Source organism: Rhizopus microsporus, assembly GCF_002708625.1.
Source record: "Rhizopus microsporus ATCC 52813 unplaced genomic scaffold scaffold_14, whole genome shotgun sequence".
Classification (NCBI taxonomy): domain Eukaryota; kingdom Fungi; phylum Mucoromycota; class Mucoromycetes; order Mucorales; family Rhizopodaceae; genus Rhizopus; species Rhizopus microsporus.
The window spans coordinates 744595-755800 of record NW_019671929.1 but is presented as its reverse complement, the minus strand read 5'-3'; the positions used below and the strand labels follow the sequence as shown (position 1 = coordinate 755800).

At 35.3% G+C, this 11206-nt stretch overlaps 4 protein-coding genes across 4 annotated transcripts; 2 read left to right on the top strand and 2 right to left on the bottom strand.

The window, feature by feature from the left end:
• Positions 1 to 258: 258 nt before the first annotated feature.
• On the bottom strand, positions 259 to 804 carry RHIMIDRAFT_260866 (uncharacterized protein). Its single transcript, XM_023611490.1, has one exon. It carries the CDS (start codon positions 759 to 761, stop codon positions 462 to 464), a length of 300 nt encoding a protein of 99 aa, XP_023464168.1. The 5' UTR covers positions 762 to 804; the 3' UTR covers positions 259 to 461.
• Positions 805 to 2846: 2042 nt separating this feature from the next.
• RHIMIDRAFT_39371 (ABC1-domain-containing protein) lies at positions 2847 to 5247 on the top strand. The gene is made up of 4 exons (XM_023615194.1): positions 2847 to 3419; positions 3480 to 4214; positions 4275 to 5062; positions 5112 to 5247. The coding sequence occupies exons 1-4, from the start codon at positions 2898 to 2900 to the stop codon at positions 5134 to 5136; spliced, it is 2070 nt and encodes a 689-aa protein (XP_023464167.1). The 5' UTR covers positions 2847 to 2897; the 3' UTR covers positions 5137 to 5247.
• A 1537-nt stretch (positions 5248 to 6784) lies between these two features.
• Positions 6785 to 7380, top strand: RHIMIDRAFT_245552 (uncharacterized protein; the record flags this gene model as incomplete). The annotated part of the gene is made up of 2 exons (XM_023610212.1): positions 6785 to 7249; positions 7315 to 7380. The coding sequence occupies 2 exons, from the start codon at positions 6785 to 6787 to the stop codon at positions 7378 to 7380; spliced, it is 531 nt and encodes a 176-aa protein (XP_023464166.1).
• Positions 7381 to 8858: 1478 nt separating this feature from the next.
• On the bottom strand, positions 8859 to 9307 carry RHIMIDRAFT_314978 (uncharacterized protein; the record flags this gene model as incomplete). Its single annotated transcript, XM_023614970.1, has 1 exon — positions 8859 to 9307. The coding sequence occupies one exon, from the start codon at positions 9305 to 9307 to the stop codon at positions 8915 to 8917; it is 393 nt and encodes a 130-aa protein (XP_023464165.1). The 3' UTR covers positions 8859 to 8914.
• Between the last annotated feature and the right edge of the window lie 1899 nt (positions 9308 to 11206).

Below are 11206 nucleotides of genomic sequence, written 5' to 3'. Positions count from 1 at the left end.
CTGTCTTTCAATAGTCCACCACTGATTTCAAGTGGCTATTTTATTTATTTAAAAAAATAAACCTTGGCTAAAAACGCCCCTACAAAAAAAAAAAATATCTTTGTAATGATTTCTACTTCTTTTTAATGTTCACTTGCAAACCCAAGCATACCTCGTTAACTATTCTTGTGTTGGATACTAGTTTCAATATGATAACGTCTTTTAAGGCTAGATGAAATTGATCATGGGTTTATTTTAATACCCATCGTGAACACATAACCTAATGTGTGTCTATCGTGAAAATACAATATCAACTTATTCTTGATCCCTCCTTCTTTTTTTGCTTTATGTGATATACAGTCATTGCTTCTTAAATGTTCATTCTTCTGTTTATATAATTTATAGACATAAGAAACAAAATTATGAAAATGAGAGCTTTATTATCATTTATTTCAAATTGTATAGAATGGATTGAGATACAGTTAACTATCAAAGATACCTTCGAGGATTTCGTCGATATCACGACGTTCGTGGGAGGATGACTCTTCCTCATCCTCATCACCTTTATCATCTTCTTCTTCTTCGTTTTCGTCTTCGTTTTCATCGCGACGGACAACTCTGGATACTTCTCTGTTCAAGGCACGACGATAGATGGCACCAGCAGTAGACTTTTTGGCAAGAGTAGTATCCCGTCTAACAACATCAGCATTGGTGTTACTGGGAAGAGCAGAAACAAGAGCAAAAGTAGCAACCAAGGCAAGAGATATAAGAGTAGAACGCATTATTCTAATTTTTTGTGAATGAAGGGGAAAGAAAGAATGCTACAGCGTCCTTTTTATTCTTGTATCGATTGTATGTGTTTACATATTTAATATGTTCATTATAGATATCTTATCTAACATGCATATATTTTTGCTTTGCTTACATCTATAACATTGATATTCAGCACACGTATATTGCTTTTTTTTTTGTTTTTGTTTATGTCTGCTGCGCTGACGTCCAACACACATATATTACTTTTTGTTTGTTTGTGTCTATTGTGTCTATGTCCGATGGAAGTAACGTTAATAGTAGCATACAATATAAATATCAGTGTTTTATAGAATGAACTAGAATAATTGCTTTAAATAGAATAGACAACAGTGCCTTTTTAAATGTTACATCGATAATCCTAACAGAGAGGCAATGCATTACCAACTTAAAACGATTAAATTAAATTAAAATCTTTGCAACTGCACTACCTGTGCTGTGAGCGATGAGCAATCGTATTTGTTTATTCTGAATGAATATACTTGGTACACTTTAGTTGCAAGAATATAAGCAAGTGCCATAGCTCAATAAACCTCACTCGTAGCATTTTATTTTAATATACTGTTTAGCCCAATTTGTAACTTTATTTTACAACTGGTATTTACATTAGTTTATATCTTTTTTGTAAATACATGACTATTATGCTTTTTAACTATGTGCTGTTAAACATGCAAATACCACAGATAGAAAAAAAAGGAGACAATAAGTCAACATCGTTTCCAAAAGATAATTTCAAATGTCTTTATGGTTACTTCACATTAAATAACAAGAGGTTGTCAATGCAACCAAAACAATCAATATACGATTTAATAAGCTGTATGATTGTCATTTTATTTTGTAGGCAATCAGCTAAATATAAAATACTCTACCTGCATCATGGGTTTCCCACAGCGATAACTGGCTGTGAGCATGTATTCTGTAACGATATGAGGGATATGTCAGATAACAGCAAGATCATGGTTCCAAAGTTTTTCTCTTTTTACCATTAGAACGATATGGTCTTGGTTTTTGCACCTGTTTGAAAAAGATATTTATTTTGTGATGATCAGTATTACCTTAAAAGGTCATGACATGTAACCTTTGGTGTTGTCTCTCTAGGGGGATACCCCTTGGGGCTAATACATCTTGGTATGTCTTTATTAATTTCAGATGCTTGGGTTGTAAGTTAAGGAAATCACTATGCTTCAAACTGTTGTCAGTGAGTGCTGCCCATGCTGCCTCCTTTAACGTGCATGATGCTAAAAGGATATTTTGGTTATGGGTACGTTGACTTTCAGCAGTAGTGAAAACAGTGAGAGAGAAGTATGTGTAATCCATGAATAAAAAGAGAAGAAACTGCTTCAAATTGAATAATTCGTGCTTCAATACAAGTATGTCCTTCTTTGTCCCAATGATTGCAGTACATCTTTCGACAGAGCCCCATCGATAAAAATAATCTCGTGTTTTTAAAGACCCTGAAGTTATTCTTTGTTGGTACTAATAATTCTGAAGATACACGGAATCATCAACTCCGATAGAAGAGGCGTTGGGAAGCTATTGTTTTTGTTGTATTGACAGTATCTGGTGCTCATAACAACAGGTAGATAGCCTTAACAGCCTGTTTAGGGCTATTACATTAGTTTAAAGTAGAAGCCTATATACCTTTAACATGTCCATCATTAAGTGCGCATTATACAAACCAAGTTCGGTATAGTATTCGAACATCTGCAGCAATTGTAAATCTTTCTGTGATTATGATAAGTCATTAACAGTCTTTAAAAGTTTCGGTAGTGACATTGTAGCAGTCTGTTGTTATGATTTCATAATGGCTATTAGACTCAATAAACGAATAAAGACAGCAAAAGCGAATATATTTGTATTCATGTAATTGTTGAGCCTCTCTGTAAGCCTATGAGTGCAACTATTATTATCAAAGGGCTTTATGATATTTTACCTTTGAACAAACTATGGCCATGTCTGTTACGCATTTCAAATGTCGTCTCCTTTTCAATCCCAGATCGTCTCTTCGTCATTTTAAGTTAATGGTGTAATCATTACCCTTTGCTGAACTTGGTTAACTCGTTATCTTTTTTTTTTTCCTTCTTTGCCTTTTTTTATTTTTATTGATAATGCTTAGAGTACCTTTACAAAGAAATTTATCAAGAATCACAACCCATTGCAACAAAGTACAGCACAGACTGATTTTCCGAAAAACAACATGTCAAAGTGTACTGTCTAAAGCAACATTAGCACACAAACCAGCACTCTATGTGATACCAACTACTGCATTATCAGCTGCAACACCCTTTTACCTTCACAGTAAACATGATAAAGCTATTAGGATAGGGTCGATTGATCACCCGGCAACACCTCAAGAGATAGAAATAGCCGAAGCAAATTATGAGTCAGAGTATCTTATTGTTCGCCTTTGTCTCCGGGTTGTAAAACTATTGGACGATTGGATAATTGAACCAGTGTTGACTCTAAGACGTTTAGCACACATTTTGATATTATTCATCCCCATAGTCCTTACAGCGCCATCTGTTTATTTTGGCAAATATAATCCTATCGAAGGTGAACGTTCAGGGACACTATGGTGGTTTGATTTCCTTGCAAAGCAAATGGAAAGAGCGGGGCCAACGTTCATTAAGGTAAACTTACTACAACCGAATGGTGTAATCATTGACACTCTGCCCCTCTTTTTCTATTAGCTTGCTCAATGGATCGCATCACGCACCGATCTATTCCCGCTTGCTCTATGCATAAGACTGTCTAAACTACATTCGAACGTTGATCCTCATCCATTTAGTTATACAAAAAGAGTTATAGAGGAATCTTTCGGAAGACCACTTGACGAAATCTTTTCAGAACTTGATCGAGAGCCTCTAGGTGTTGGCGCTATTGCACAGGTGTATAAAGCCAAGTTACGGCCACAGATAATCCTAGAACACGAAATAGAGAGAGCTGCGCTCCAAAATAATGTGATCACGGCGGATACCGTCCAGACATCGGATGAAAAAGGAAGACCTATCAATTTGCATACCTCTGTAGCCATCAAAATATTACACCCTAAAGCAAGACAGATCGTTCAGCGAGATTTGATTATTATGGATTGCTGTGCTCGATTGTTAACCCTGATACCAACTATCCACTGGCTCTCTTTACCAGATGAGGTCAGGGTATTTGGAGAGATGATGAAAGAGCAGCTGGATTTAAGAGGAGAGGGTCGCAATTTGGCTAGATTTAATCATTACTTTAAAGATACGCGTAATGTCAAATTTCCTCGGCCATTACTCGCATTTACGACCAAAGACATGTTATTGGAAGAATACGAACATGGTGTCCCGCTTGATATATTTTTGGCCCAAGCAATATATACAAGGAAAAACAATGAAAACAACTCATTTAATGAAAAACTCGCACATATCGGCCTAGATGCCTTCTTAGTAAGTACTGACCCATATTAGCATTTTCATGATTGCACTAAAGCCCTGGGCTTTTTATAGCACATGCTTATAGTGTATAATTTTGTTCATGCAGACCTTCATCCCGGAAATATCATGGTAAAGTTTTACAAGCCTGAAGTGTACCATCCACTACGAGCAGCATGGGCCAAGCTATTAGGTAGAGAATTAAAAGACGAAGGAGAAAAGGCAGTTGAGCGTGTCTTGTCCGTAAAGAATGATCCAGCTGCGATGCAAAATGAGTTGGAGGCGTTAAAGCAAGAAGGATATGCTCCTAAGCTTGTTTTCATCGATACTGGACTAGTGACAGAATTAAATACAGTCAATAGAAGGAACTTTTTAGATTTATTTCAAGCGGTAGCCACATTTGATGGATATAAAACAGGCGAACTAATGGTAGAGAGAAGTCGATCACCCGAACAAGTTGTTCAACCAGACGTATTTGCTCTGAGGATGCAAAACCTTATCCTTGGTTTAAAGCAAAGCACGTTTAATTTAGGAGCAGTAAAAATTGGTAACTTATTACATGAAACAATGAATATGGTTCGTGCACATCATGTCAAGTTGGAAGGAGACTTTGTCAATGTAGTTGTTAGCATTATGCTGCTTGAAGGCATTGGTAGACAGTTGAACCCAGATTTAGATTTATTCAAGAATGCGTTACCTGTTTTACGTGATTATAGCATGAAGGAAGGAGGCAAGGCAGCGTTAGAAGAGATCAAGAAGGATCCAACATTGAAAAAGGGACATTGGATTAAAGTATGGATATTCTTAGAACTTAGAACTTACCTTATGCGAAATACCCGAGAGGAAGAATGGATGCAGCTATGGTAAGGACACTAGAAATAGAGTACTTTGTAACTAATATCCCTCGCATAGCGACATTCTTGCTCCAAACATTTAAATTGTCTATTAACTTATTTCCTCATGTCATGTGGTTAATAAAAAGCATGTGACTAAAACCCACTGATACAAATTGAATAATACAGTATCTTATTTATATGTGTCAAGCAATTATACATAAGTAGAGGGAGCAAGTAACTATAAGGGGGAGAGAAATTTTCACTGCCACCAAATACCCCTTCAATGCAAATATCTTCATCGTCTCCGGAAGAAGTATCTGTTTCATAAATTAAGCTGTATAAGGCTGCACCTGCAGGTAGAATGGCTGCTATCGCTGAACGCACGGCACAAAACTGGGCTAAAAGACTTAAGGAGGGCCCTGAGTGGGATATTTACGAGAAGCAGACCAACAGAGTCAACAGAAAGAAAAGTCGGCTTCAAGAAAGACACAAGAACTACATTCGAGAACTGTACGACAACAATCCTTTTGCCACCATCAAAGACGTTGTTGATGACCTGACAAAAGTATTTGAAGGATTCAGTTTGAAGAGCACTGTCGTTGGATCCTTCATCTCAAATGAGTGCAACTTATCAATAAAGAGAGTCACTCGTCATCCTGTTGCAAGAAACAGTGACACAAAACTTGATCATCGTATCAAATGGGTGCAAGGCATGGCGAAGTTAAATATGAGCTTTCTTCAGAACTGTGTTTTTACTGACGAAGCTGGATTTGATATTAATATGAGACCTGCTTATGCCCGTTCTGAGCGCAACACTCCAGCTGTAGTCACCACACCCACCACCCAAGCAGTATCATACACAATCCTGGGCGCAACTTGCACGAAAGAGGTTGTAAATATAGACATAAGAGTACCTCAAAGACCAAAGAAAGTTAAGGTAGCTGGAATCCGCAAAAGAAAAATACCCAAGCTAAAAGATCCAGTGTCCAGAGGAATTGTAACTGGCCATTATTTAAGATTTGCATATAACTCAATGAACTATATGGATGAGGTTCCTGAAATGAGAAGCTTTTATCTGGTCATGGACAACGCGACCATTCATACCTCTGATGAAATTAGAACAGTGATTGAGAACAGAGGTTATCAATGTGTATACCCTCCACCCTATTCACCAGAGCTCAATCCCATTGAACAGTTCTGGGTTATTGTAAAGAACAAAATAAGACGTAGCCAGTTCGAGAATAAGGAAGATTTACGAACTAAAATAACAGAAGCCAGTAACAATGTTCTCGTCCGCCATCTTCAAAATGTCATTCAACACTCTGTCAGCGTCTTTGATAAATGTTTAGAAAGACAGCCCATCTAAAGTAGCTTACTCTATAAATAAATCGTTTTAATTCATCCAAACTATAAAACGCTAAATGAAGTATACAAAGCCGCCATTTGGTACCGTTAGCGCTGCATAGACACTTGTTAGAATAATCGAAGAAAAAAAAAAAAATGCTTGGAAGGACAGATGTTCTTGAGTCATTTTTGTTTAATTTTGCGCAATGTTCATTATTTACCATATAGAAGAAATGTCTATCAATTTCCTTTTACGGAAATAAATAATGAAAATGTAAAACGACACCACTTTTTTCTCTCTTTCTTTTTTAAATGGGTCATTACAAAACTGCTTCATGTCCAACATTGTCTTCTTTACATTCATTGAACAGCAATTCAACAAAGAACACCACTTCAAAAAGCATCATGACTGAAGATAACCAGTTTCCTTTACCCTCTTTTTGCTTATATTCTAAAAAGGCACTTACGAGCGAAATTGATTCAGAATCAGATATTATTCAGTTTCTATCCCCTTCAACTGATTATTTAAAGGAACGCTTACCAATGTTTGTTAGTATCTTACAGTCACTGTTTACTGTAGTTCATGACATGCCCTTTTCTCATACGACAGTAGAAGAAGAAACAGAAGAGGAGGAAATGAATGATTTGGAGGATGAAGAAGAGGATGATACTACGTGGTCACCATTTACAATTATTGGGCTAAATTCAATGAAAATGGTTGTTTGGCCAAACATGTGTGATCAAATACAGGATAACATGATTGAGAAAGATTTGTGCTTGGTTATCATGCTTTCTTCAGACTTACAAGACGATGAAATTATTCAAAATATGAATCTGGTAAAGAACTCCTTATGTGATACATATTATACCGTGAGTCTCTATGATCATTTAGTTTCCCCTTTTATTTTATATTAACCCAATTATTTTATATATAGCTTACTGGACAACAACTAGGAGAGGAGCTTATGCCTTTAATCAAATGTTGGTTTGATAGGTCTTAGCTCTTTTTTTTTTTCTTTGTTTTTCTTCATTCATACACACAAACATATACACGCAACTTTGTAAATAATCTATACCCTCTTCCTCTCTTTCTCTTTTATAAAGAAAAAAATAAAATAAAATGAATGAGCCTTTCTTGAATAATCAGGACAACCATCAACAATTTGAACAAATGTTTGAAGAAGAAAGGAAAGGAAAAAAACGGAAAAGTCCCTTTGACGAGGATAATGGCAACATAATAACACCCATAAAATTACTTCGGCTATCAGCAAGAGAGGAAGATGCTGAGAGCCTTCAGCCAGGCGATCCAATTACTCGCAACAAAGCCATTCTACAAGCATATAAAAGAATTTGGGAAAATCTAGACATTAGTAAACCAAATGACGCAAAAATGGAGCCTTTTCTATGGAAAAATATTAGAAGATATAACCAACTTGTACAAAATAGTAAATACGTGCATGATAAGCCCATCTAAATTACATTGACTGAACCATCTAATCAACATCTACATTCCAATTTTATGCATCTAAACAATAAACAGCCATTATACGCTGATAAATGTTTAGCTCAAATAGGAAAGATAATTGGTGCAGGTAAACAATAGGGCTAAAAAATGAAAATACACTCGCTCGTGATATTCGTTATGAAGTTTGATTTCGCTTTGTAAGTTCTTTCCTCAGAGTAATCCTCAATCTCTTGATAGTTATTCTTTTTTAAATTAGACACTTTTCTAAATAGAATTGTACTGTTTTCAATAACTTTCTCTAATTTGATACTTGTTTTGCTTTGTATAAGGGAGCACTGGTGAGCTGGTAGTCTGGATTTTATTTAAAGTCAACTAAAAAGAGAGGGCGGGTAAGTAACCCTTAGCTCTCCCAGCTCCCAATCGACTACCTCTCTCCGACCTCCGTGCCTTTTTGGGGGGGCCAAGAAGATGCTAAGAACTTCTTACATCTAAATGGGCAACTGTGAATGATATAACAACTCGATTTAATTATGACCAATGAGAGTTAAGTATGTCGCATTACATATGTTTATAGCGTGTATTGTTATCAGTCTCTTTGTATTTGTTTTATATTATCAAAAGATAGGTCAATACTTTCAAAGGGTATTTATAGTCAATAATTTAAAAGTCTACTGCATAGCTTGTATCTACATGCTTGATGAATTTACTTGTGGTTGATGATCCTAACTGCTCTGTTTTCTACATTCTTAACAACACCATGTTGTCTAAGGGGCTATCGTCGGATATCTAACTAGTGGATTTATTCTTTGATGTGTTAATTCTATTGTTGATCACAACAACATTATTCATTCTTAGAGTATCTCAAAACATATGCTTTTAATAAGAGATTTTCAAACTTGCAATCAAAGACTCTTCCAAAGTATAGCAACAAATCAAGATAACGATTCTCTTTTTCTTTTTTCAAAAAGATTCTTTCAAAAAAGATAAAGACCAAGATCAATATTTCGATTCCAAAAAAGGATGAACATTCAGATCAAGGGTCCAAAAAGGGTTTTTATTTTTAAAAAAAATTACTCCAATGGCAATTCTCTATAGTCAGACATCAAATAAGCGCCTCTCTTGATCAAGCATTTTTCTGTCTTAGGATTCCAAAAAGCACATTCAATTGTTCTTCGCCAAGTGTTTGGATGACTTGCCCCTTTTCCAGCATAAGAAAAATCAATATAGCCAGAATCAAAGTATGTTTTAATACAAAGTCCATTCTTGCAGCTCTCATTTCCATCAGAATACATTTTAACACCTTTTCCCCAGCTAAATTCTTTTCCACCATTTATTGAAACCGAGTAGTAAATGGTTTCATCATAATTGTTAGGCCATTGAGAGATCTTGAATCTAATCCAGTTGTTGTCACAAGTTACATAGGCAAACAACGTGAGAAGAGTAACTAAAAGTAATTTATACATTGATGGCGTTCTACCTGTTACTTATTTTCTTTTTTTTTTTCTTATTTATATCTTTTTCAAAAAAAAAATTAATCAACTTAGTTATAGAATAACTCGTTCGACAAGAATAACGATGGTGATCCGGGTAACTAACAGAAAAGAATGAAAGTTCTGTAGTATTTGAAGAGATACACTATGCAGCATCAGTTACATTAAAGTCTATATTTAATCCTTGGAGTAACTTCAATCACGGCACACCAATAGCTTTCTTGTCAGCTTATTAGATCTGACTTAAACTGCGCTTTGGTACAACTGGAAAAATACACACGTACAGAAAGGCTCAGGAGAAGTAATAACTTTCGTACGATCTATTGGGTTAAGCTAATGGTGAGATAACTTGTGGTAGATTTAAGTAAGACAAACGACAGAGACAAACAAGAATTCATTTGCTCCTGAGTAATGAGATAATAGAAAATACAATGAAAAAGAGGGTTCTATTTATACTGTTTGATCTGGGCTAAATCAAGGCACGATATAATTCGTTCTGTTACGGTTACGGTTAAAGCAGCGGTGTCTGGCTTACTGCAATGATCTGGATGATCGTGTGGTAATATTAAAAGTAGCAAGAGACAATAAGATACAGTAAGACTGAATTAATCCTTTTTATTGATAAAGAGTGGCTCTTATTTATATTATTCAAGTTTACTATGGGATTATAGTTGACGTGGGTCTAACAGTTGTTCTGGGGTAAAGTAGCTTAATTAAGAGTTTTCTAGTTTTAGTACTGTGACATCCGAATCAAGAAATGATGTTATTTACTAGTAAGTGTTATTGTAAGGGTAATTTCCTTAGTTTCAATAAGCGTGAATTATGTTCGGATACGACAGATCGCTAAATTACATTGTGGTGCATCGAAGATATAACGACAAAAACCATCCAATAAAATTTCATAAAAAGCATTAAATTTGAAAATACAAGGATATCATTGGACAAACCTCATAGTTCAATTCTCGATATATCATAGTGTTACTCTAAATGACATTCAATGGAAAACTCAAATTGTACTTTTTGAACTTCGATGACTTCGTACAATTCGCCAAAAAGCCGCCTCGTCTTCCTCATCCGATTTTCCAAGTAACGAACTCCTCGATTGTTTCATTCAGATCAACGATTTTATTCCTGCAAAGACTTTATCAAAACGATGTTTTTAAGTTTAAGAGTGAAAAACCAGAAAAATAAGTAATATTTACGTTTTTAAATAGACTTCTTTTTTGTTTTTTTTGGTTTTGCTCTTGCGAGTATTTTGAATACTGTAAATATATTAGCTAGAAGAGGTTTAAAATGTTGTAACACAAGGCATACTATTTTAAATGTTTACCATTTTCATTAGACTATTCAATATTCCTTCCAATACAAGGCTCTATTGTGTGATGATGGTGGAAACATTACATGCACTAGAAAATAAACCAAAAGTTAGACTGATTTTACGCACGTTACCTCTACTCACTACCTGTGATGTTGACCAACAAAACTTTTGGATGTGTAACGCCACGCTAAGCACGACTTTATAAAGTTGCCATCTTGGTTTATTTCTTTTAAAGAAGAACAAGATAAAAAGAAATGTGGTTATTGCCTTGTTTTAATTTTATGCTGTTAGTTCTATCAATAAAGAACCAAGATCAATGACGTGTAATTATGATAAATGCATAACTTACATCAAAGGATATTCCACTACATTACATGCAGTGTCTAGAAGAAGGATCACTCGTAGGATTAGTCTATTTTCCGGTGAATGTAGCTGTCGTATTTGACCATGTCTAATATTAATTTTTACGTGTGAGATTACATTTGATTTAATGAGCTCCTCCACTCACTTCTAATAAAAGGTGTCATTTTCGAACATAATTCACGCTTATTGAA